We start from the raw sequence: 26,861 nt of genomic DNA on the forward strand, positions 1-26,861 counted from the left end.
TAAACAAGTAAACTAACTCAAAACTCCAATACTCTTTGCAAAATACATTTTAAGACAGCTCATTAATTAAATTTTCTTAAAGCCCTGCTAAGATGCATACAATGCCATCTACAAATAAAATATTGTTAATTCAGAATTACCAATAGCAAGAGCTCAGCAAAGTTCATGTGCAGTGTGTGACAGCAACACAACTGCATTCAGTACAAAGAAAACTGGAAACTACACTATACCTTGCCTTTTTGCAAGAGAAGCAAGAAGTTCATGTTTTAGTCCATCTTTTCTAAGCTGAAACACATCCCTGGAAGTGTGTAAATTTTAGTATTTTAATTTAAATGCATGCTTAGTATTTAAATACATGTTGACTTTCAAAACATTTACTCAGGTTCGTACCAAAACAAATTGACTCTCATGCTCTTTCTATTGAGGCAGCCTTTTTTTAAAAAAAAACTTTTTTTTTTTTTAATTAAACAGGAAAAAGAAAGAGACAAATTTGTAACTCTTTATTTGTGTCTGAAAATCATGACAGTACTGCCAAGGGTCTTTGTTGCTATTGGGTGCATTACAAGCAGTAAACCCAGTTGATGAGATCTGGGATTTCACATGTAGAGACTTTTTTTGTACTTAGTACGGGAGTGAAGCTACCGAGTCCTCCCTACTAGATTTGGAAGGTTAAAATGCCATACAGTATGAAAAGGTAAAGTATACCAACAAAAGAAGGAACTGTAATGTCCACTAGGATTTCACTCAGTATTCAAGATTGCAGAAATGCCCCATGCCTCCAAGTTCATGGTAAACAAAATACATCACACAAATTAATTAGAAATGACAGTGATTCTCAAATGAAGTTCACCCCAGTCACAACTTCAAAAAAAAAGATCCTGGTGGTAGCAAACTTTCTTAAAACAATGAAGCTGTAGTTTGTTGTTTGGCAGAACTAGGATCTCTTGAGACTGAAGTGAGTACGGTGGAACTGCAAAGACATTCTTTTATCCATTCACAAATCTCTCCCTATAGAACAACTCTTTGAAAACAGGAAGTCACTCTCTGCTCTTGATGACTCAAACTTCTGAAAATAAATGGTTTTGGAGGTTATTTAAATGAACAAACAACCCCCCAAAAATCCCAAACACAGAAAACACAGCAAAATCCACATTTATATGTTGGTTGAAGATATTGAAACACTGTGAACAAAATCATGACTATGAAACAACTTCGCTTGTCTTTTAGTTCAAGACTCAGAATGTAAAGTTTTCCCCAAATGGAACTATCATTCCAGAGTTTACTTTATAAAATGGAAAAGGTAGATAAGGTTTTAGAATTCTTCTTTGAAAGAAAAGCATAACATGTTTGATATTCAGAAATAAAAACCAATTTAATAACTATTGTACTCTAATGCTACCTTAGAGAACAACTTACAACTGCATTTTGTTACATATTTAATCAACTTTTTATTTGTCTTTATTCTCCTCCCCCCACACACAGGCAAAATAAAAGCAATAAATTGAAATATAATCTAATGCTGTTGGGACAGCAGTTTAAAACTGAACAAAAAGCTTTTTGTCTACACTTGGCTGAATCATCAGATTACAATTTAAAAAGTGCTACATAGCTGTACATAGACTGTTTTTGACCATTCATACCTAGTATAACTTTCTACTGTTGATATGTCTAAACTGAAGTCTATCTAGAATTAGTACAGTATTGTCGCCAAATTTTTTCCCAACTAAGCTATTTTCAAAACTGGCAAAGATTAGAAAACTTGGGGAAAGAATTCATGTTTGATTCATTGTTGACAGCATTTTAAAATAAGAAAAATTCTCATCTTTACTACTTACACCTGTAAGAAAACTGCAATTCCACTTATGACATCGTAATCCAAATTTCAATCTCCTGCCATCTTTCATTTCTAGCATCACAGAATCAGTATGTCTTATGAAAGAACTGTAATATCTAACTCCACAATACTTTTGCAGAATTTAAGTCTCTTATGCAGGAGAGCAGTAGTGGTTTGAGCTTGCACTTAGTTCATTTGGACATCTGAAAACATCTTGCAATGTCTCAAAACAGTCTTCTAAGTTAGGCAAGTAACATTCATTTCACAGAATAATTTGAAAATGAAAAAGGATAAGGTAAGATATAAGAGAAAATTTATATTGCAATGAGAGAGTCCTAATATGAAGAGTGCAATTCCATGAAATAATACTTCTGTACTGCTTTTTCCATAGAAGGCTCAGACTTAAAATACTGACATACATCAGTTTCAGATTAAAGAGGAAATAAAGCAGGGTGCACTGTAAGCATAAGCTAACTTTACAAGCAGTAAAGTGTATTAACATCGTATTTGCAAAATGCCTGCATTACTTCTCAAAATGTGAGTTATGCATGTTTTCATCCAAAGCTTTAGAAGTGTTCTGTTTCTCTACAAGTAGTTCAAGCATGAATTTTCTTAAGCATTGGTACATAATGGAATTGTCTTGAAGACATGTAAAAGTTCATTGAAAAATCTCAGCAGACAGGATTCTTTTCTAGAATTGGTAACTGCTTACATAGTTTCAATTCCCATGGGGAACTGGGTGCTCACTTCCTCAGTGGGAAGAGATTTTTACACCACAATTATTTAGACATGAAGACATTTTGTATGTTTTTCTTTACACTTCATCATTTCATTAGCAATATTTTGTCAAGCATCTTCCCTTTAACAACTGGGACACTGCTCCCTTGAAGCTTGCCTAAGTTCTCAGGAATATTGGAGTTTAGGTGTTACCTGGGTTACAATGTCCTGGCTTTACACATCTGACATAAGATCTAAATATAGGGGAGGGGGGGAACGTATTTCCCTTCTTTAGCACATCTTTAGATGTTAAAGCCTAGAGATTCTGAAAACTTTACTTCCTTAAGAGTTTGATCCAACTGGATACCTCTAATGCTGAGGAACAGAATCACCAAGAATGCTTCAGTACAGAGCTTTTCAGGAGAAAGCCTGATGTTCCCTGTCAATAGTATTCTTTGGCTGCATACCAAGGCCCATTCTCTGATGTTCTCAAAGAATTTTCTCTCACTCCCACCCAATGCCATCTGTACAGCTGCCTGGAAAAGAAACACATTAAAAAGAGGAAGCTGGGATATATTGTTTCAAGACCTGAATAAGCAGAGGTTGGAAATGAAGAGAAGAAAAATTCTGATTAGCTTACCAAAGAAGGTAGGTACCTAGTGAAAAAAGAACTAGGGCATCTAGTGCTCCAGTGCTACTCTGGGGACTAAGCAGGCTTGGGGATCACATTTTAGTTTCTAATGAGAAATGAAAAGGAATTTCAGTCTTAAATCTGGCTCTGCACAGTAGAAGTATATTACCTCCGTTAAACAATGGTGATGACTGATGAAAGAGCAGGAAGGATCAGCTGGGCTCCTTAATTCACTTTGGGCAACAAAAATGGTCTCAAAGCTTACCACTATTAGCTAACCTAATCTGACTGAATTTGCAGGAATGAATTAGAACAAGCTCTCTGATAATTCTCTGCCAGAGAAACGAGAGGTATCAAGTATTTGTAATTGTCACAATGTTTGTGACATTAATTTTCAGCAGCACAGCCAAGACTAGGAAATAAACTACAGTCCCTGCATTCCGCTTCTCAGCCCAACACTATTAACAGGTATTTCAAGTCTGCAAAATTCTACACTCAATACTGCAAGAATGCTCTTCTGCAGATTTCCTTTAAAACCAAACAAATAAAAGTTTGGTTCATGCAGAAATAATGCAGAAACATCATTCTCTCTCACAAGGTAATTTTTTTTTGCTTGACTAAGTAAATTCTAAAAATTAATTCTCCCTGGAAAGAAGGAAAGGAGCAGGCAACATATTTTCAAGTTTCCAAAACAGCCACTGATAGTGTAACCTTTGAAGACAGGTCTTTTTCTGTTAGACTTTTCCTTTTGTTAGAGCTTGGAATATTCCAAGTCCAGAAATAAATGGAATTTCATTCAGTCAGAAATTCACTCACACTAACACATGGGACACTATTAGAAGAAATATCTATGGCATGTATACGTCAGAAAACAATGACATAGGGGTTCCTCTTCATCCTAAGATGTATGAATCTGCACTGTGCAAGAGATTTAAAAATCAATATTTACTAGCACTACTAAAACACAAAACATTCAAGTAGTATAACTGTAATGCAAGCCCTTGCATGGCAATCCAAATTTATTGAACTACTGATGCTAAGTCATACAAAATTGCACCACTTTAATTAAGGCTTTTAGTTTACATTTGGCCACCTCAAAGCAGTTGTAACATTAGGTTGGTCAATTTAAATACTGTGGCTCCCTGTTGGATATACACACAATCTTTACACCCAAACGTTAATGCATACAAAGCAACAAGGCATTGTTAAATAAATCAGCAAAAGTTAATTACTGCAACTTAGGCCCTGTGACCAATTACACATGATTAAAATTACTTCCCACATTCACATCCACAGTACTCTTCCACCATTTAACATCTCAACCAAAACGTTACACATGTAAAACAATCACTAACAGGCAAAAGTACTAAACCTGTATATTTGGTATTGCAAATACACTTATGCATGAGCAAGCAAGGGAATTCACAGTGAGAATCTACAGCTGCAGAAGCCCGGAAATGATTTACAAAAAATTGTTAAATCATTAAAAAATTGTTTTAAAATATACACTTCTTGTTGTAGACCCCCACTGTACACACAACTATAAACATTGTTCCCTATGTAAACAAGGAAAAGGAAACATACAATAAAAGGTTGAAAAGTCTGGACATTTCCTTCCCAACAGATATTAAAGGCCATGTCTTTAGTCAGACGTTATACTGAAAGGACTCTTAAAGACTAGGTCACTGTCTCCACAGGTTTTTCCTAAAATTAAAAAACTATATAGCCGTTGTGTTAATCAAAGCGCTTTTGTACAATACGATGATGATGATGATGATGATCCTGTATTTCTTTAAAAAAGTTACAATAAGCTACAAATACCGATGAAGCAAAGTTATCTGGAGTAGTCTATATAGGAGCTCTTTGGACTTTCTTTTATTATGCTAAAATAGTGGTGCTTTTAGGATTTACATTATTGTACTCTCCAATAGAAAGTGGGGATTGTTGAAGTATACAGTACACAGTTTTCATACATGTACAACATTGGTGGATGAATAATGTCTCTTATCAGTAATACTGGATGTAGGCTCTGGTTTTACCAGTTGCATACACAGAATATTTAGAAGTAAAAATCTCTCATGACACTGGAAAGTGATAGAATGTGCAAACTGATGTAGCTTTCATCCATTTCTTAAAGGGGTACCACCACAGGAAAGTCCATTTAAGATGTTGGTAGGTTTAATAAAGTTGGAATGCTGGCACTGTTGAATTGGGCAACAGTTCTTCAGACCTGTAACAAAAAAACAAGGGGTTAGTATTAGTAACCACTATTTTTCCTTGCTCTTTACTTAAAACACCTACAGCAGGGACTAGAAAAGTTCTTGACAAACAGAAAACAGCCTTAACACTTCTCTAATAATACACTTCCTACTGTACACATACAAATAACAGACTATCTCAGTTACTATCCTAACTGGATTAGGACTACATAGAGGAATCCAGGCTGCACTGTGGAGGTAATGTTTGATTGATGGGACTAGGTTTTGCTTACAGCATGACAGTTCTCATGGCTTTAAAAACAAACACAATTGAAGGATAAAAGCTCCTGAATCAAAAGTCCTGTTAAGGAAATGGAGCAACCATTTCTGTCACCCTCAGCTAATGATTTTGGAACCATCTTAGTTTTACTTTTAACTGAATTGTTCAAAATGAAAAGGTTTTAATACACCAAAAACAGAGTCACATGTGGCACTACCTGGTTATTAATAAAAGCCTAGGATTTCCGGCAGTGCAATGTCCTACTAGGATCCTTCAGTACCTTCAATAGGTCTACTGGATGACAAAACAATGCATCATAGTACTGAAGTAAGTGCACCACTGTATGTTCACTAGCACTGAAGGAAAGGGAGGTAACAGGCAACTTTGATGATGTCAGGTCTATCAAGACAGACCTCTGCCCATACTAAGGCTTGGAGATGGAAAGAGGAAAACAACCTGCCCAGAAACCCCCCAAAAAATTTGCAGAAAAAAAATCCATGCCTCATGACTAACTTCCAAAAGTTAGTTGGTTAGTTGCTTAAAGAGCAGGCTGGAGCTTGCTTTATCCTTCAGCACCATTCTTTGTGCACATACTAAGTCATGTAGAAATTTAGCCAACTGCAAACAAGAAATTGATCTAGTAACCAACTAGCTTCAGGTCAAATATTTGACTGTTACAATGATTATTTCACCTTTCTCATCCAAACATATGAATTACAATTTGGCCTCTGAAGTATCAGTCTCAAGAAAGGAAGCTAAATTCCTATGACATCACACAAACATATGCAGGAGTTCAAAGAAGAGACACCAGCATGCAAACTACAGTATTGTACTGTGTGCATTCCAGATAACTGAGCTCTTGCACTATATTCTATCAGGCTTTAAATGAGACAAGTGTTTCCAAAAGCTTTGTAGTATCAGAGGAAACACTGTTAATTTGAGCTCTACCAACACCTTAAAACTTGAAAAAAAAAACCCCAGACTAGCGTGAAAAGTGTACCTTGCACATATTTGTAGTTCTGACTTTGAAATGCCAAAATAAAGACCATTTCTATGATAATGTAAATCAATAATTTTCAGTGCTGTTCTGCATGAACAGCTACCACAGCTGTTTTGGGTTTTTTTAGTTGTTTTGTTTTGAATAGACATAATGCACAAAAAAAATTAAAACGTTTACCTGGCTCAGAGCTACAGTACAGCTATGCATTAAAGTAGCTGACATGATGACTTTTTGCGTGCTTTTCCAGGCACTGGAGTTTTTCTGTTAATTTGTCGCACAAGGTCATAAAAGATCTGAAAAGATAGAATCAGTTGATTATGAATATTAGGAGGCTTCTCTTAGAACCTTAAGCTTTGAATCCTCACACATAATGCACTCACATACTTAAGAACCCCTGAAAATATTTAGTTACCACAAAGCTATAAAGTTAAATTGTATACTTAGTTTTCTCCTTGGTTAAGATAACTGTGTGCCAAGGGTTCTACAGTTTCAATGAAGCAAATTGGAAAGGCATCTATAACCCACAGCTATTTAATCTCTGGGTCAAACTCATCTGAACTCACATGAAAAATGCCACAGTGATCAACTACTCTATGGTATTACTTTGCAGTTTAGCAGTAAGGTCAAGAAACAGGTCACAGCTTTCTTCTAACTCAAATCACTCTTAGGATATTCTTTGAAAGAAAATTCTAGTAAGTTTTAACTACAGATTTTTCATGGTAACTCACATATACTACATATTCAATAACAGTCTCTTGTATTCGAATGAGATCATGCTTTTCCAGATACTTAAAAAATACTCAAGTCTAAAGATTCTAATTCTACCTCTCTAGACCTACAGCATGACAGAAGCATTAAATTTCCTAGAAAAGTAACTCATTTATGGGACTCTCACACTTTAAGTCTTCTAGAATTCTAATATGAACGTGGTTTTTTTGAAAGGCTAATTTAAAACAAATCAACATACAACATTTCAACACCATTTGTTTAATTCATATTTGACATTGCTCCAATTACTCCTGCATCATGTAAACTAAGGAAGCCCTCATGCTAAAGCCATCCTGGCACTTTTCTAAGCACTGGCTGCAAAGCAGCAAATATTACAACAGGGGCTTACAGTATTTGCAGGAAGCTGTAGCTTATTGAACATACGACTTTTATACAGTTACAGTGATTAATTTGAATTTTTAAAAAAGTCAATGGCTTCCAGAAATTCCCAACACATTACTTCTTTTAAAAATCAGCTGTGTTAAAACCACCATACTGTTTTGATTACTTGCGAGTCTTGCACAGAGGCCCTTTTAACTTGACTGATGCTGCCAACAATGTTTTCCAGATGACCTAATGAACTGTAGAATTTATCATAAAATTCAAGCTGTTCCAGAAATGTAAATACTAATGCATCTTCTTTTTTTTCTAAAATTTTTGTATCCCTTTCTTTATGCTGGCACCCCTCACTGGATAAAAAGGCATGCATTATGGCAAATCCCCAAAATGCATACATTTGATTAATTGTCTAGCTCCTGTCAAATAAACAAGTAGATATATAGTAAAGAGGCTTTTACATTCCTTTTACTTTACAGCACAGCTAATTTTAACAAAACATTTAACAGGTATTGTACTTACAATCTCAAATAGTGTTAACACCAAATAAATCCAATAGTTTTAGTGGCTTAACTCTCTTAAAGGTCTTTAAAAAAAAAAGACTAACAGTGCAATCTCAATTGATAGAGCTTGCAACAACTAAGGAATGGAACATGAGAGAAATATTCATCCCAAATTCATAAAAAGACCATTTGAATATTACACTAAAATGAATATAATTTGAAAAAATCCCATGTCAAAGCTAAATACACCCCTTAACATCAACATCTCATAACAGCAGGGTACAGTTTTGTCCATTATAGTGAATATTATTCATGATTTTGTTAGTTTTTCCTTGACAAAGAGTAAATGGTTATCAGGACAGTGTCCCACTCTTCTACCCTGACACCTCTCCCCACCACAGGTAAAATGCCTTACCTCATTAACATTTATCTTTGATTTTGCAGAAGACTCTAAGAATGCACAGTTATTCCATTGCCTTGCTAGGTTCTGACCTTGTTCCTTTCCCACAACTCTTTCATCTTCCAAGTCACACTTATTGCCAACCAGAATCATAGGCACCTAAAAAAGCATTCAGTGGCAGCAAAGAAACAATTAAAATTTTATAATGGCACAATGTAAATACACACTTAAAAGCCATCTGATTCCTCAGAGGATCCTGATTTTAATAATCAAGCTCTGGTATAACTGAAACTTAAGTTTACAGCCATGTGATATTTCAATCTTCAAATGAAAATGACTGCATTCTGGTTGGCTTTTGGCAGGGCAATAGCGGGAATGGTTTGAGGATTCAGTACACTGCCAATTGAGCAAACTACATGTTTTTTAAGAGGACTTAATGAAATTTCATTTCATTTTTAGATGTCTGAGGCATCAAGAAGTCTACTGAAGAATTTACCATATGACTCTTACAAATTCCAGTGTCCTCAGCATTATTCCTCAGCATATCACACAATTCTTATTAGCAAGCTACAGCACACAAAGAAAAAAAACATGCTATCTTACCAGCATTCCCAACCACAGAAAATGCTCAATTGACCTTTGTAGCACAAAACCACCATCATGTATTTTTTCCCCCTTCCTTTCTTTTACTAATTCAGGGACATAGCTAAAGTCCTCACAGATTCAAGTGCTGAAATAAGGTTTATAGTATTTTGACCATTTAATTGACCAAGAAAACAGGTCATGCCTAAGCTTTGGCATAAGAAAAGCTTTTTCTGTGAATTCTGACGGAAACTAAATTCGCAACTTGAAGCTTATTATCTTTCTACTGATATTGTGGAATGTTTTTCAAGACTGAGGCATGTCTTCTGAAAAACACAATTCTAAGCAAGTACCTCCAAAATTATACTAATCAGCATAAATATAACATACAAAGTAAGATTTTAAACATCATCATATTTATCTTGATTTTATTGTACCAAACTAATTTAATGGTAAACAAGACTATTACTTGGTAAGTTGTGAAGGAGAAAGGTCCATGCAACTAAAAATATTGACCTTTTGAGATAAATTTGTTATAATGGATAATAAATTGCTTCAAGAAGAAATCTGCTGAACATAGGCAAGACCTGAAAGTGCCTATGGTCAAGGAAGTGCAAGATGGTTTGTATTAAAAAAGTCTTAGAGTATGCTTCCCTGAAACTGAAATGGTTTATATATTCTATGTCTGCTGACAGCACAAGCATATGGAAATACATGCAGTAAGGAATATATCAAAGTTATCAAAGTTTGCATAAACACAGTTTAAATGAGATGATCACGCTTAAAACGTGTTCATTGCTTATTTTTTTTCTTCAAGAAGGTAGATTTTCTGCCTGAAGGCTACAAGGTGTTTCTGTTAAAAACACTCTTACTGCTGTTTTCACATTTGAAATACTTCTTTCCTTTATTAGGGGACCAAGCATTCACTTCCTCTGCTGTAAGGATCTTTTCATCATTTATAAAATATAATGTTTTAGCCTCACTTTATAGCTTTAATAATGCTAAGAGATGCATAATAGAAATTGTGTGGAAATAGGATGACAGAACTTAACTGTGAGCAGACAGACAAAATATAAAAGCTACATCACATGCAAGTTTAAAGGTTACAACTTAAAGTTTTATGCTTTTAAAATACTGTAAACAATAAGGATATTGAGCAGATGACTTCACTGATAGTAATTAAGGCAATAATAGTTGTTTTAGAAATGTTTGCTGCAGTCTAGTGAATAAAGTTATACCCAGTTTCAATTAAGGTATTTTAAAGAGATTAAACAATTCTCCATATAACACATGACAAGTTACATAACTCCCATTCACCTTGAGAAGGTGCATTTCTGTTCTATGCATCTACTGGTTCTTACATCTTAGCTTAAAACTTGGAAACCACCTGACTACAGTGTGTACACTGCAACATGCTAATGAAAACTTTAAGTATTAAGAATTTTTAGAGATCTTACATCATCAGTGTCTTTGACTCGAAGAATCTGTTCTCTTAGATCCTGTAAATCATTAAATGTGGACTGAGCTGTGATGGAATATACTAATGCAAAACCTTGTCCATTTTTCATGTACAGATCTCTCATTGCTGTAAACTGTTCCTGTAATTTAAAAAAAGATAGAGATGTTGCATTCAATTTGCATTTTACTTGCACAAACTGCTATAAACTTTGTGTCCAGTTTAGGGAAATTAGTGTACCTTATACTGTACTTGTCTCCAGTGAAATTACTCTAATCTGTAGATTACAGAAGCTAAATTCCTCCTGAATCTCTCCTAGCACACCAACGTTTTCTCCATATCCTGATAGTTCCTTAAAATGGATCATAAAATAAATGCATGCCTTTTCACACCCAATTTTGTAGTCTAAGAAATTTCCTATACTTTTTTTTTTTAATTTAATTGCAGGGAGATGGACTAGAGGGTGGAGACGGCACAACAGACTTGTCACATTTCCTTAACTTCAGTGACAACTAAGATATTGCAGGTATCACATCATATAACATCAACAAGTGCACTTGTTGGTGCACTCTTACCAGCACAACTGTAGAATGGCATGTGCCTCATTCACGCTGGTGACTTGGCTATCTGGTGCTTGATCAATCACTCCCTGTCCCTTGCTGTATGTCAGATGAAAAGTGCAACTTATTTCTAGAAAAGAGCCACTCCATCTTACTGTATATTTACAGAGTATTACTCTAATAGGGAATTTAAATAAGTTATTATTGGACCAGATTACTGCCACACTTCAGAGAACACACATTAAAACTCCAAGAGTCTTGAGCTTAAACTCACTGGAATCAATAAAGGAAATTACTGGTTTCAGTAATTTTGGAACTAGTCAGGGAAAAACCTGACCAGTATGTAAAGGGTCAGCATAACCCTTGTGCTTGGAGCTCCTATAAGCTGATGGAAGCAATACTATTTTTATCCCAATGTCACAGTACATCTCACACACAAAAGAAAAAGGACATCAGAAGAAAGCACGTATTCTCTACAGCAACAGAAATCAAATCTCAGTGGCCAGTAAGTCCTATTTTTTTTTCTGGGCAACAAACTTAAGTCAAGAGCACAATCTTTTTAAATGTTCTATTTCTTTCTTCTGTTACAGAATATAAGCTCATGGGAAATGTGCAATTGTTTTCTGCAGCAATACTCAAGTTTTTCTTAAATATGCTGTATATTAGTATTTAGGAAAGTTGTTTTTTTACATACCGTTCCTGCAGTATCTAAGATTTCAAGCATACACTGTTGTGCATCTACTTCAACTTGCTGTCAAGAGAGAAAGATGTGGTTAGAATTTTTCCCCTTGCAACTCTCCCCTCCAAAGACATCAGAAGTTGTGTGATTTTTAATAAGTAAATTCATAATGCATAAAGCAACATAATGTCTTAAGAAGATTGTATGGATATACACTTTGAAAACAGCAGGAGGAAGCCTTTCAAAGAGCCCCAGTGACATTTTCAAATGCAGTGTCAGCAGCCAAGTACCTCTTTGCAAAGTGATTAGGGATTTTTGATTATTTAAAAGGAGGCTGCTAAATTTGTAATGATGGTTATCAGCAACTAGCACAACTAATTTCCACTTGTTTCAGGGATCATCACAGATTGAAAGAAAAGTACAAGTAAAAGCCAGAAAACTGGACTGGCATACTCAGGCTCATTTAAAAGTAATTTACATCTACAAGAGAGTAAGTAGTACACAGCAAATAATTAAACAGCCACCACTTAAAGTGGTGTCCCCAAAACAAGCCTTTAGGAACACTAATTAGAAAACTGACCCAGTTGAGAAAAGTTTGCGAAAAATGGAAGGTTTAAGAAGACAGAACAATTTCTGTATTCATTCCAGAGTTCCTCTATCTAGTGGAAATACCTCAAAGAAATGGCCCAGAGGGCAGCATAGGATATGGAAGCGCTCTTAAGCTGTTTCAAATGTGGCACTACCCAAATTTAATTTTGTTTTTTCTTTCAAGCTATTGGTAAACTTTCTTTGTTTCCATTTGCATGTAAAATTCCTAGTTAACAGATCACCTCTTCTCCATTTATGCACTGTCACTAGTTTAATTTGCAGCTGTTCTTCTGTAACTAGGTTTGAGCTGGGGACAGGGAAGGGGAATATTTCCCCTCCTCTCACACCTTCCCCATGTTCCCTATGGATTGTGATTCCTGAAAAATAAGGACTATTTTAACAGGTATTGTTGCTGAAGTTATTCAGCTAATTAAGCAGCATTTATTCACTTTATGAAGAAATATTTGGGGAGTAAACCAATGCATAAAGTTTCAAGACTTCATGCGCAATTATTTAGACGAACCAGTCACATCCTTTCAACTTTAAATATTATAAAATTACATTTAACATAAATAACATGGAATTTCTATTGCCAAACCAATACAGTTTGAAATCAAGAAGCAAGTTCAAATTGTAACTAACAGTGAGAAGGTGAAAATGACTACATAAAGTATTGTCCAGACTTTAGCAAGACTTGAACAATCTGGCTGATTTGAAAAGAAGGATACCCAGAGTTATTACTAGTTATTTCAGGAACAAACCTGAAAGGAATATTATAAATCTTTATTAGCAGCAACAAAAAAAAATGTAGTTAGCAAATGGCAAAATTTCTTAAGATGGCATTACTTTTTTAGGTTCCATGGAAACAACCTTTGGAAAAATTCACCCAGCAAACATCATGATTCCACTATCACCTAAAGAATGTAAATATATAACAAAGGAAACACTTCACTTTAGATCAGCCTGTGAATATTTTTTGGTGTCATTTACTGGGTAAATTACTCCATATACTGGAGTATATACTGGTATATACTGGTAATTTACATTACCCAGCAAAGTCCTGCACCAAACACTGAGATATGGTCAAAAATTCCTGCTTCAGTAATACAGAAAAAGTGTCAACATAGAATTTGGTTCTGCTATTTTGTCTTTAATAAGAGTTCTAGCTTTGGAAGCCCACATACTTAAGACAGACTTGGGTTTTTCCAACATAGAGTTTATATGTATAGGTCAAAGAAAAGAGGTATGAAATTATTATTTTTCTCTAATTCCTCTTCTGTTCAGAAGCAGTTCTGGTGTAGGCTGCAACAGTTCAGTTCTTAATGCACCACCTTTGTTCCAATACAAATGTAGCTCAGTGATGAAAGAGGAGGTCTTGCAGTTTGCCCATTCCCAGCTAGGGTTTGTGCATCTTGCCTCCCTTGTATAGACACCAACATTTTTGTGGCCACATGATGAGCAACATCAGAGTATCAATGCATATGAAAAGAAGAGTAATTCAGCTAAAACAGACAGATTAAGAAACTAACACAGCCAAAAACTTCTCCCTTGCACCAAATGGTTAATGGTAGCAGTTTGGATATAAACTACCTTAGTCTGGAATCTTAATTGTGGTCTCAGGTAAAACTGAAGAGTGAGCAATATGGAGATTCAAGATGATGAAGCAGAATCAGACCTTTCAGCCTGTCATGCTGAAGACAGGAAGAGAGAAACTAACAGGCCACTTGATATAAGTGCTTGTTCAATTATGACAGGTTTGTGTTAACTTATTAATAAAACAACAACCCATGTAATGGAAGCATATCTAGCTATCATTTAAATTGTTATGAGTACAGTATGATAGATGCCTCCAGTATTCTAAGGGTGTGAAGTTGTTTTTAGCTATTTTTCCAGTAGCAAAGCAGCTTAGTACCTCCAAGTCCAAATCTACATGCAAATATTAACACACAAACAAACTAATAATAAATATTATAAAATTGAAAAGTTGGAATGTTTTTTGTATTTTTTTTTTCAATCCATGTTCCCAACTCTGACTATGAAATATCCATTTTTTACTTATTAGCCAGCAAGGTATCATGCTTAAATGTTAAAAAGCTAGTCTTGAATTATTCCTTTTAAACAAATTTTAGGAGAACATTTATATTTCAAAATTGTTATCTGGTTTAATATGGCATTTTCAAGCAGTGACTCAAATATTTAACGTGTACTATAGCTTTAAGTTTCTGTAACACTAGGAGGTCTTTTGTAGGTACCTTTCTGTAGGAGTCTTCTATCGTAGGATCGTATTTTTCAACAAATATTCCTTGAACAAACTGTACAGTCTGCAACACAAAAGTTTTGTAAGATTCTCTTGCAAAGCAACATTTTGAAAACCTTGTACACAAATCACTGTTCTAGGTATATACTCTGTTATCCATAACATTTTTAAAGCAAATCAAATGATTGTCATAACTATAATTTTAAGAAACAACAGAAAGTTAGATGTGCATGCCTATTTAACTATCATCTAACTTAACAGTTAGATGAAGCAATGCTACACTTTCCTTTATCCACTGTCACATGGAGGGTAAGAATTAAAGCATGCATCAATTTAAGGTCTGCTTAACTCTTAGAATCAGTATTAGCTTCTAGATGACCAGAATACTATACAGCTGCACAGCTTCTAGATTTGTATTTAGAATTACTTCATCTTCTGCTACTTATCTGCCAGCACAGGAACTAGTCAAAATACAACTGCCAGCTTTTACTAGTCTTAACTACACCCAGTAGGCTGTTCCTGTGTACCTAGCACAAAGGACATTTTTAGCACAAGTCAAATGGAATTTAAGATTCAATGGCCAAGTCAGAGTAGGCACATTCAAATCCAGAAATGCTGCAGTAAGATAAAGAATTCAGAGATGAATGAAAACGTTCTTTCACAATCTAATATGATTTGTCATTTAAGTTTTTCTTTATGAACTGCTGCATAAGAGAATAGATCTTACTCAAGGGAGTGTGCAAGTTCTGGAGCTTTATGGTAAGGTGCACAATTAAATGGAAAGATGCAAAGTTCTTAGGTGGGCTGAGAACATCATATTTTGTGAACTTTTTCAATTCTAGTCTAGGTCAGACTAAACCATTCTGTAATCATTTAATTGTAAATAAAAGCGCTCATGCATTTTAATCATCTACCTGCCACAGCTACATACCTACTCTCAGAGAAATGATGCAGCAAACATTAAACTTCCCACCAACATGCAAATCTGTATTTCTATCTGCATAAAAGTATTAGCGATAAAGAAAAACACTGCTGTCAAACATCAAGCAAACAGCACCCTGAAGACCTTTCTAGGACTTATGGGGCAAGCTAGTTCACATCCTTTGAGAGATTCACAAAGGAGCTTGATTTCCCACAGACTGATAGCACCCATACAAAAACAGCAGTATGTGAGAATGCACCAATGGGTGCAGATGCACCCAGTAAAGGATCTATTTACTAGTCCTGATGCCTCATTGGGCATTACTAACACTTTTATTTATTTGTGCACACTTACATAAAGAAATATACTTCAGCAAAAAGTGTATTAGAGGAAAAAAAAACATACAAGCCTAAAATAACCATACTTGAACTGCCTCATACTTACCAGAGCAGACTTTCCAACACCTCCAGAACCAAGAACCACTAGCTTGTATTCACGCATGATGCAAGAGATAAATCACCCTCAATATCTAAAACACACAAAATACCAGTCTGATTAAAATTTGATCTACGTGCAGGAAGTACAATAATGACACCACAATCCAGTTCATGAAGCAGGGTTTGGTAAGAGTTCCTTAGTTAACTTCTTTAATACAGCAAATATTTTCTAACTATCAACTCTCAATGCAGCTATAATAAAATGCTGCAAACCATCAGATATAGTATTTGCTCATAGTATATACCTCATTACTGGTTCAAAGAAACCCTAGTATACTAAAGCTAACAGCTACTATTCATAAGAAATAATTATCCAAGAGGAAACAGCATGAATTTTATCATTCTGAAACACTTAAGCACTAAACAAAGAATCATAGAGACCTTAACAGGAAAATTAAAAACTCCCCTTCCCAGCAAAAAAACACTTCTTAAAAAGAACAGCAGGATCCCAGAAATCATTTTTCAAAAAAATCCCTTCCCTAGACTGAAAACTGTTTAATGTTCCACTAGATCTATTATGACTCATTTCATGAGTAAGTGGAAGCAACTAAAGTAGTATTTTGAGACTATACCTCTTCTACAAGCTAGATCTGCTTCCCTGTTCCACACTAGCTGGTGTAGTTACCAAAAACAAACTATGATATCTGCTTGCTCATCTTTGTTGGAAACTGACCCATCAAACCAAAACAAGGCCACAGATTTTGGGAAATGTCTTTGCGTCATACTGCTCAAAAATCCACACCGCCTCATACAGTCCTGCTGGCAACAAAACTATCAGGACTGTTACTGCTTCCCTGAGAGGAAGGTCTCAGCTCCTTCCCTTCAGGGACTCCAGCAGTTGTGAGATTGAATTAAACATTTTCTCCCCTCCACCCCAAAAGAAAGATGAAACCCTCCCCAACTAAAGAATAATCTATAGGCCAGGGGAAAGGGAAAGTGCAAGGATTCAACACAGGTGCTTGTAAAAGGTAAGCAGGGAGGAAACTAAGGTAAGAAAGATCCTTCTCATCAGTAGTAATTTGACAGCATCTCTGAAATCTCTGAAACACCATCTCTTAGGTGTTGAGCACAAAATGCTAAGATGATTTATGCAGAAATTAAACCACCATGGTAGAGTCCTGCCTTTACCACCACTGATTAAATCTACCAATTGTCAGAAGACGAAGAAATCAAGAGACCAGGTCCTATTTCTTCTTGCAAATGCGAAATCTTTCAATTTATCTAAACTGTCCCTCACAAAAGGAACACAAGGAAAAAACCTTAAGGAAATAATTGACCTGATGTCAGCAAAAGAGATGTCTCCACAGGCTTCCATTTCAATACATTTTGACACTCTATTTTCACACTTAATAGGACATCTTTTCACTCCTGACTTAAAAAATTCTTTCCCTTCCTACGAAATTTTTTGTGAACACAGATCACGAGAACCATTTCCACCACAAGTTTCATCTATTTGGCACTACTGAAAATGCTGTTAAATCCATTAATCTGTAAATTGTGCAGTCTTTCTATAAACAGGATTGTTTCTAACTGTCCTGAAAGGCTCCTCTCAAACTCATGACAAGTTAAGCCTATAACTACATTACTGTCATTTCTTTAAAACAAACATTCAATTATCCTTTTATTTTTAGAAAGGTATCACTAGAATGACATAAACATGGTGAGTGTAGTAGAAATCCCAGTACAGTAATCTGCGAGAACTGCAGCAATTTTACTGTCTTTGAAAGAAATGTTTAAGCTGAATTTTTCAGTTTTCACACTGAAGTTAGCAACTAAATATGGAGATGGCAATAATGAAGGCTGACAGTAGTTTAAAAGTAATAGAACTTCAGCAGCAGGTACTACATATCTGTTTTAAGTTATTTCTTTTTCTTACTCAACAATCTACAATTCCAAAGCAAATTAAAAATCTTGAAATAAATTGGTTTTAGTGAGAGACTGCCAATTTCATTTTTGGCTCTGAAACAGCAATTCAGGAATTTAATGCAAGCTGAAGCTTCTTTCAGCATCCAGACTTGGAAGTTCAGCCCTAAATATCCAATCAAAAAAAAAAAAAAATCTTCTAGCTTAAAGAGCTTTCCTAAGAAAATGTTCCTGCTTGCAGGTCTTTGCCTCCTCACCCAAGAAACCACTGGATCATGTAGGACACTGCAGCCTGCCACACTATTTGACATTGTTAAAGCCTAGCTTAACACGCTTTTTCACTGACCAGTATGCCTCATGGCTGCACACATGCCCCAGACTAAGCTTTGGCTCTTATCCTGCCTGAACTTGACTTTCCAGTGATTCCCAGCTAACCTGACTTGGCTCTGCTCTTGATCAAACCTATTTTTCCACATCAGATCTTGTAGAAACTGCTGGCATCCTAAATCTTAATCATGCTCTTACTTTATTTCTCAGTTGACACAATGTTTGACTCTGGAACTAATAATGTATCCAGATTCATCCAGTGCCAACAGGATTTCCTTTTGACTCATTAGTGACAAATGAGAGGGGGAAAAAGCAGAAGACAAAGTCTGAAAGAGGAAGTTTAAGCTATAAAACACTGTATCTGGCCAGCATTTCTAGAATAAGTCTAACAACAGTATCTCTGCAGTCCCCAGCTCACCTTGGGGATACAAAATGAGTATACTCTAATAAGCAGAACAGAAATAAAGATACTAAGATATGTAAGCAACATAGCATAGCAAGATGTCCCCAGATTTATTGGACAACTGAGAAGTATCTACCAACCACACAGCAATTAGAAAAGTAAGTTTAAACCTATTCCTAGCAAATATAACAAGTAACCTGTTTGAATCCCCCTCTTCATTTAATGGAACTTACTTTACGGAAGAAGTTTTGCTTTAACGGCTGCCTACCTATAAGGTGACTGACCTGCAAGAAGTGACAGCAATACCAACTTTTCTTTGTATTTTTATTTTTCCATTCCCCTATCTTTGGGCAGGAAAATACTGTCAACTATGGCCCCTACACAGACGCTAAAGAGCAAGAAGATAGGAAGCATGCGTAAAATAAGACCTTTTTTTTATTTAGTTGGAGAAGGTACTGCCTTCTAACAGCAGTTTTTATATGCACAGATATATCTGACCTAACTAAACTGTGGAGATGCCTGAAGTTAAGATTTAGCTACAAAAATAAGGGAAGTTACTCTTTAAAAAACAGCACTATCACAAACTTGATTCTAACATTGTCTCAGTTATACAATCTCTCAAAAGTTCAGAGCTCAATTCTAGATTGCCTCCATTAACTGCCAGTGACACCCCAAGAACTGCCTTGCACACTTCCTGAGATACAACTGTCCATAAAATCACTGTGTCTGTGCAACCTCTCTAAGTTAATATTACTTTTTGTACTTAGTGAATTAGTGCAGTGTATTAAGCTAACTGCTTAATTCTATTTCTTCATCACATACTTAAAACTAAAGTACTCAATAAAACTAGAAGAGCACATGCACATACTTGATATCCACAGACACTTTTCCCAATAAAGATTCTCTCTGAAGGATGAGCAACACATCTTTGAATAAGCCCATTAGAACAAAAGGTTAAGCAGGACAAGTCACTGAAAATGCAGCATTTCAAAAGTTTCACATCTGACAAGGACTGTGAACATGAAAACTTGCTTTCTGCTTCTGCCCTTCTCAGACAAACCAGGAAAAGGTGCCTCCTGGACATTTTTGTCAGTAGTTTCTTGAAGCATGTCTCCAGAAAAATGCAAACCAGAGATGATGCTAAGGAAGTTGAGGAATAAGTAACCTTACTATAGAGGTCAACTGTAAAAAACGGCACACTTACAGCATGTAAAGTTTTTCTAAAAAGCAACCACGCGATAAAGAATTCAAGGAAATTCATATACCACTGGTAATTGGGCTGGACGTAATAGTTGTGAAAATGAGGTGGGTTTTTTATTTTTAATTTACTTTTCTTTCAATTCCTTCAGTTTCAAATTTTGGATTCTGATTGAACTTTGTTATCTAAGGGATAGGAAAGCTAATAATCCTATTTTTTCAAGTGATATTAAGCCATATGAAGCTGTAACTGGAGCTCAGCCCCAGCCAAAGACATGAACTAAGTACAATCACTTACTTGAAGATATCCCCAAAATTTGCTTATATAAACTAGTTGTTCAGGTATGGAATTAAATAAACTGGCCCTCCCAGATGCTTTATCATCTTCAGAAAGGATCATGATTATGTAGCACTTCATATACACCATGATTCTTGATCAGACCCTGACATTTTGGTTGCACTGTGTTCACTAAGATTTTCCTAATGCTTTTGCCTCCAAACATTTACCTCTCTGAAAAAGAGACTTCATTAGAATCACCTTTAGAACAGCACTCCTAAATTAATCCAAACTATTTGCATGAGAAAAAAAAGATTCAAACACCAGATTGACAGATGAAACAAATTAACTAACTGGTTTATCTGCCTACAATTAGCAGTGGTGGGAAAAAAAGTCAAGAGAAAAAAAATCCAATCTTTTTCTCAGAAAGGGGATACTAGCCCTGAGATAACAAAACAAGATAACAATGGTCAGACATTTGGAAAAATAGCACTAGTTCAGTCAGAGGACCAGTCAAGCTCAGAGGATTATGTCTCTCCAGAGATGTTTCCCATTTCTGATACTGGAGTAATCTCAGGTGGCCAAACCATCCAGATTCCACTCTTTTGAATCTCCTAGTTTAGAATCTTCAGGTAAACAACTAAGTAAGAGATGATGTATACTGTTCTTAATATTCCCCAAATACTTACATGTGAGATATCCCAAATTTTTATCTCTCAACTCTTAGGAGGGTTCCCCACCTCCAGAATAATTTCAGCTCATAAGCAGAACTCTGACAACATGGCCCAAACTGGAAGTCTGTTCATTTTCACCAGCTTTTAGAGTCTTTAGAAATTAAAGCAATTCAGATAACCCTTACTCAACAGGGTAAGTGTACCTCTTCTAAGAGGAATTAAAATACTCCAGAGCTGACTTTCACACATTTGTAAAAATTTATGAAAAACATTATTCAGAAATCAATTCTGAAAAGCTGATCAGGGCCTAATAAAGACATCCATATTCAAAATTCCTGTAAGTACAGCTATTTAATTAGTAATGGAGACTCTATAGAAGCAAATCAACTGTTCAGCAAACATAGCTAGAAGCAATTTTTATTTCTAGTTTTTACCTGCTTTTGATAGTTTCTGGTCTTGACAAACATGTATTTCATCAGTTGAACAGCTAGTTCTTCTGGGCACTAACAGTGTAATTTTTCTTGGACAAAAATAGCTCTTCAATTATGTTCAAATATTTTAACTGATGTCAGACAATCTTCAGAGGATTTTCAAAAAGCTGAGTGGCAAAGCTTATTCAGTGACATGATATCATACTAACCACCTGAGAAACAGCCAGAAACCTGTGAACAAGTTACTGCAGCACAAACATGGCACCAAGGTTTCACCCACCCCTTGAACAGCCCACAGGGACACTTACACAGAGAGAGCTTAACCAAGTTTTCCTCCTTCCACTGAGGGGAGCTACCTTGATTAATATTGCACACAGGGACCAATTCTGCAAAGCAGCTAACAGCATCTGACCTTGTGAGACTAGTTCCACTGTCTATAATTAGTATAGCTGAATAAAATCTGAATTTTTTTTCTTAAGTCAAAGTTAATTCCCAGCGAGATCTTAAATTTGAACATAAATTTAATGGATGTTGTAAAGGTAAACACTGCCTGTTTAAAGTCACTGGTATCTCAAGATGAAAGCTTCCTGATGCGAGAGACTAGCAATCATGTGCAACTTGCAGTAGATTCACACAAAATATAAAAAGCATTTTCAAAGCAAGTGATGTAATGAACATTCTTATGCTACTAAGAATATGCTATGCTTCAACACATACCGAGTTCAAGTTTCAACTTTGTGCAAAAATTCTAACGTGTCAATTCAAATGTGGAGGGAGTACCTTATAAAGCCCATGCTCTAGAATCTATTCAAGCTTCAAATGGAATTTGTAACATTTATCAGATATATTCTTGTTTTTTGTGTCTGTTTGCCACGATTTTGCTTTTTCTCCCTATTCCTGTCAAATAGTCACCATCCCCCACAAAAGTTGCTGGTGACTGTCCTACCAGTCAGACTTACAGTCAAAATTATGACCTCAGAATTCCTAAAGAAACTGAACTGCAAATAGTTTTTATGCTTGCAAAGAAAATCCAGGCATGCAATAAATAGAAACAACACACAGATTTTAAAAAATACTACAAGTATATTAAATTCAGAGAATGCGTAATTGCCACGTTTCACTATCTTGCTATGCATATGCTAGGTATTCAACAATAAAGCAAGTTCTGAGAACTGAGCCAGCAATTTGATGCTGTGAATTTGGCTCTATTGTCATTACAGAGAAGGATCAGTATTTAGCTTTGCAATTTTTCCAAGTTAATGAATTGCCATATCATAGTATACACAACACGCTTTACCTGATATGCATCCTTCTGATTAAAAGCAGATGCAAGTATTTGTTTGTCCCCATAATTGTTGCACTAAATTTTATCTTTCAAGCTACAAAACAAGGTAAAACCCAGCAGGACTACAAGTAAGGCATGGAAGTTTTCTGAGTTAAGATAGTTCTTTTGTAAGTGCGGTTTGAAAGTTACTTTAAGCTTGCCAGCTGGCTTAAGATACTCTTTAGAAAACGGCATCTTAATTTCTCTTTCAGAAGCAAGACCTAGTCTCAAATTCCTTCTGCTATCTGCTTAATATCTGGCAATCCTAGCTCTACTTTGATTGTGACACTGGCTGCCGAACTAGTAAAGCCTTGTATCGGGTTTCCTTCTACAGACGTAAGCCAGTGCTGCATTCAACTGCAATTCCAGGATCACTTTTTGTCTCTCCTGTTTATTTTTCTCCATAGCCTACACATCATACACACCCCTGGCAATGGCAGAGCTTGCATGCCAATTTATCATTACGTGCACTGTCTTCATTATAAGAAGTTTGGGTTTTAGTCAGGTTTGTTTAGATTACTAACACATCATCAAGGCACGGATATAAAGGTTTCCTTCATCATAACATGTTTTCTTATTGGCCATTTAAACCCAGCTAGCCTTCCAGTACAACTTACCGTAATTCTATTACAAATCAGGTTGGTAGCCAGAGAGGTCTTACAAATTCCCATACGTCATTTTAATTAAGATTAGAAGTTTTATCTGTTGAAAAGAAAGACACTGATTCTATGCAAATTGAGACTACTCCCTACTAGCATTCATTAACAAGAATAAAATCACTTCTTTCGTGATAACTGAACCACACCAGCATAGTCCCAAGTAAATGTAACTCATGTCTGTTTTGACTCTCAATTGATACTTCCCTAACAGAAACGTGGTATTTGAACACAAGCAACAAACCTGATTCAAAGTCACCCAAATTAAACTAAATTTCACCAACAGTTCTTTTGTTACAGCTTCAGACATCTGTCCTGAGGGTAACCTGAAAAAGGCATACACTGATACCCAGCAACAACCACTATTTTCTGCCACATGGTTTTGCTACTTGTGCAATGATGGAGGTGCAACTTTAATTGCTTCTTTTCACAACTAATTTCATTAGCTGAATCCACTGATGAACATGAATTTCTAAAGGGTTTGACATGCTAAACTGAAGAGGGTGAGACTTGGGCAAAACATCCTGTTCTGTTTCTGCCAGCAAGGCAGTAGAACTTTGAACCTAGGGATGGTTGCTCCACAGACAATGTACAACCCATAAGCAAACCTTCACTCGAAGATGACAACTGCAGATGTTGACCTTTAAATCTCTGCCCATTTGGAGATACACAGACAACTTGGTTGTTCCTTAGGCAATTGTTAAGTTGCCACAAGCCTCAGAAGAGGGCATTTAAGAAAAACCCCAAACACAAAAAACGCTCAACCAATTAAGACTAAACCCTACAGAAAAAATCCCACCCACTAAAATGATTCTCCATGTCCCCCACCCCCAAAAAAATCAACCAACAAAAAAAACCCAACCCAAAAAACAAAACAACAGCTCCCATGAAAAACAAATTCTAGCTAATATTTGCATGCAAAGCTGTGAACTGCTATAGCTCTGCATCTGCCCTGTCTGTGATGCACCTTAGCCCCCCCTCAGGCTCATCTCATTTAATGGGTCACAAATTTTCAAGAGGTAAAAAGATCTGTGAGTTAGGAGCATAACCCCAAAGGAAAGCAATTCACACTTGCAAGCCTGAGCTCATGTCCTCTCCCAAGAGGACACCTACACAAAAAGCTGAATAATTTTAAACAAATGAATTTGAATCACACTCATCCCCATACCACTTTCATACCACATGGACTAGATCTTTAGCACAGAGTTACCAAATTAATGAGGGTTAATCTTGTTTAATCATGTCTCCACAAGATTCTATTTGAATCTTAAGATCACTCTAGTTCATGTTTAGATCATAATTCTTGGTTCTTCTGTATCTTCAAAGCTTGCCATTTTCTGGAGAAACCTGTCATACCTCAAGACTCACTTTGCCAGAAGTCAAATTTTATTTGGTTTGCATAGCAATGTTTTGTTAGCTAGGTGGATTCTGTGAGAAGCTGCCAGAAGCTTCCACCATGTCCAGTGCCAAGTGGGCATATTTAAGAAGGGGGTTGGAGGGGTCAACTGCTGGGAGAACAGCAGCAGCAAAGAGTGAGAATATGCAAGACCAACAGCTCTGCAGACACTAAAGTGAAGTGAAGAAGGAAGGGGAGGAGGTGCTGCAGGTGCCAGTGCAGAGATTCCCCTGCAGCCCCTGGCAAGACAGGCTGCACTGTCCCACTGCACCCCATGGAAGTACACAGTGGAGCAGAAATCCATTGACAGCCCATGAAGGACCCCAGACCAGAGCAGAAAAATGCCTGAAGGAGGCTGCAACACCATGGGAATGACATGCTGGAGAAGTATGTTCCTGAAGGATTGTACCCCAGAAGGGACTGCCACTGGAGAGATTTTGAAGGACTACCTCCCATGGGAGAGATCCCACACTGAAGCAGAGCAAGAGTGTCTGGATTGCTCCTACTGAGGAAGAAGGAGCAGCTGAGACAACATGTACATGCCACTGACCGTAGCCCCCATCCCCTACCCCACCGTGCCTCTAATGGAGAGGTGGTAGAAAATGTAGGAGCAAAGTTATGCCTGGGAAGCAGGTGTTGCTAAGATTTGGGTTTATTTCTCATTATCCTACTCTGACATGATTTGCAATAAATTAAACTGATTTCCCCAAGCAGAGTCTATTTTATCCCCATGACAACAACTGGCAAGTGGTCTTCCCTATCTTTACCTTGACCCACAAGGCTTGTGCTGTATTTTTTCTATCTGTAGAGAGTTGATCCTGGCAGAATTGCCAGGCACCCACCAAAAGAGTCTTTATTGCTACCCTCCACCCTGGACAAGGGAGAGAAAATACAATGAAAGATTCATGAATTGAGGTAAGGACCAAAAGAGATCATTCACCAAACCAAATCAGAGGCAAAACAGGCTGGAATTAGAGTTATTAACTGAATTTATAATTAACAAAATCAGAGCAGGATAATGAGACAAGGTAAGACCTTAAAACACCTTCCCCCCACCCCTCCCTCCTTACTAAGCTCTACCTCCTTCCCCAGCAGCACAGGAAGAAAGGAATGTGGGTTATAGTCAGTTCATCACAGGTTGTTTCTCCCATTGCTCAGGGAGAGGAGTCCTTCCCCAGGGAGACAGGTTACCATGAATTTCTCTGATGTGAGTCCATCTCACAAACAACAGTTCTCCATGAATGGCTGCAATATGAGTTCATCCCACCGACAACAGAACCCCTCACACTGCTGCAGCAGTATCTCTCTTCCATAAGGTGTAGCCCTTCAAAGACAGGCTGCTCCAGCATTGGCCCCCCAGAGGATCACAAGTCTTACCAGGACACTTTTCTAGTGTGGGCTCCTTTCTCCACCAGTCTTTAAGACCCTGCCAGGAGCCTGCTTGAGCACAGGCCTCCCTCAGGTTCACAGTCTCCTCTCAGGAATCTACCTGCTCTGGGATAGGTCTCCTCCATGGGCTGCAGATGGATCTTGGTAATCTCATGGTCCTCCATGGGCTGCAGGGCCACAGGCTGCAAAGGAATCCCAGCTTTGGTACCTGAAGCACCTCCTGCCACTTCTTCTTTACCGACCTTGGTGTTTGCAGAGTTATTCCTCTTACATGTTCCCACCCTGCTCTTCTCTGGCTGCAATTATGACTGTGAAGTAACTTCTTTTTTCCTTCTCCTTCCTAAATCTGTTGTCACAGAAGCACTGCCACCATTTCTAGTTGGCCAAGCTTTGACTAGTGGCACACTCATCTTTGGAGCAACCAGGGACTGGCTCTGCCAGACATGGAAGAAGAGTCTAGCAGCTTCTCACAGAAGGAACCATATAGCCAACATGCTACCAAACCTTGGCCATGCAAACCCAATACACTATTCCATACAGTTGAGGAGGGGGGTGTGATAGAGCAGCTTTGGTGGGCACCTGATGTCCACCACGGTCAACCCACAACAAATCAAACACATTGATAATGTAACAGAAGATATCCAAAGGTTACTGAAATGTATAATTGACTCTAGGGTTTTCGATGGGCAGGCCTTTCTAAAAAAATATCCACATAT

General features: G+C 36.8%; 1 protein-coding gene across 3 annotated transcripts in view; it reads right to left on the bottom strand.

Annotated features, from left to right (window-relative positions):
* Window positions 1-485: 485 nt before the first annotated feature.
* RAP1B (RAP1B, member of RAS oncogene family) overlaps window positions 486-26,861 on the bottom strand; it is a 34,299-nt gene continuing 7,923 nt past the window's right edge. For all 3 annotated transcript variants that reach the window (XM_086884460.1, XM_086884461.1, XM_086884462.1), the window contains 7 exons: window positions 16,156-16,240; window positions 14,785-14,853; window positions 11,960-12,016; window positions 10,707-10,847; window positions 8,683-8,826; window positions 6,838-6,953; window positions 486-5,412 (listed from right to left, as the gene is read on the bottom strand). In XM_086884460.1, coding sequence (XP_086740586.1) covers window positions 6,867-6,953; window positions 8,683-8,826; window positions 10,707-10,847; window positions 11,960-12,016; window positions 14,785-14,853; window positions 16,156-16,212 — 555 coding nt within the window. In that variant the 5' untranslated portion in view covers window positions 16,213-16,240 and the 3' untranslated portion in view covers window positions 486-5,412; window positions 6,838-6,866. The remainder of the gene's footprint in view (window positions 5,413-6,837; window positions 6,954-8,682; window positions 8,827-10,706; window positions 10,848-11,959; window positions 12,017-14,784; window positions 14,854-16,155; window positions 16,241-26,861) is intronic.

The sequence above is a fragment of the Cyanistes caeruleus genome, chromosome 4, assembly GCF_971803275.1.
Source record: "Cyanistes caeruleus chromosome 4, bCyaCae1.hap1.1, whole genome shotgun sequence".
Taxonomy (NCBI): Eukaryota; Metazoa; Chordata; class Aves; order Passeriformes; family Paridae; genus Cyanistes; species Cyanistes caeruleus.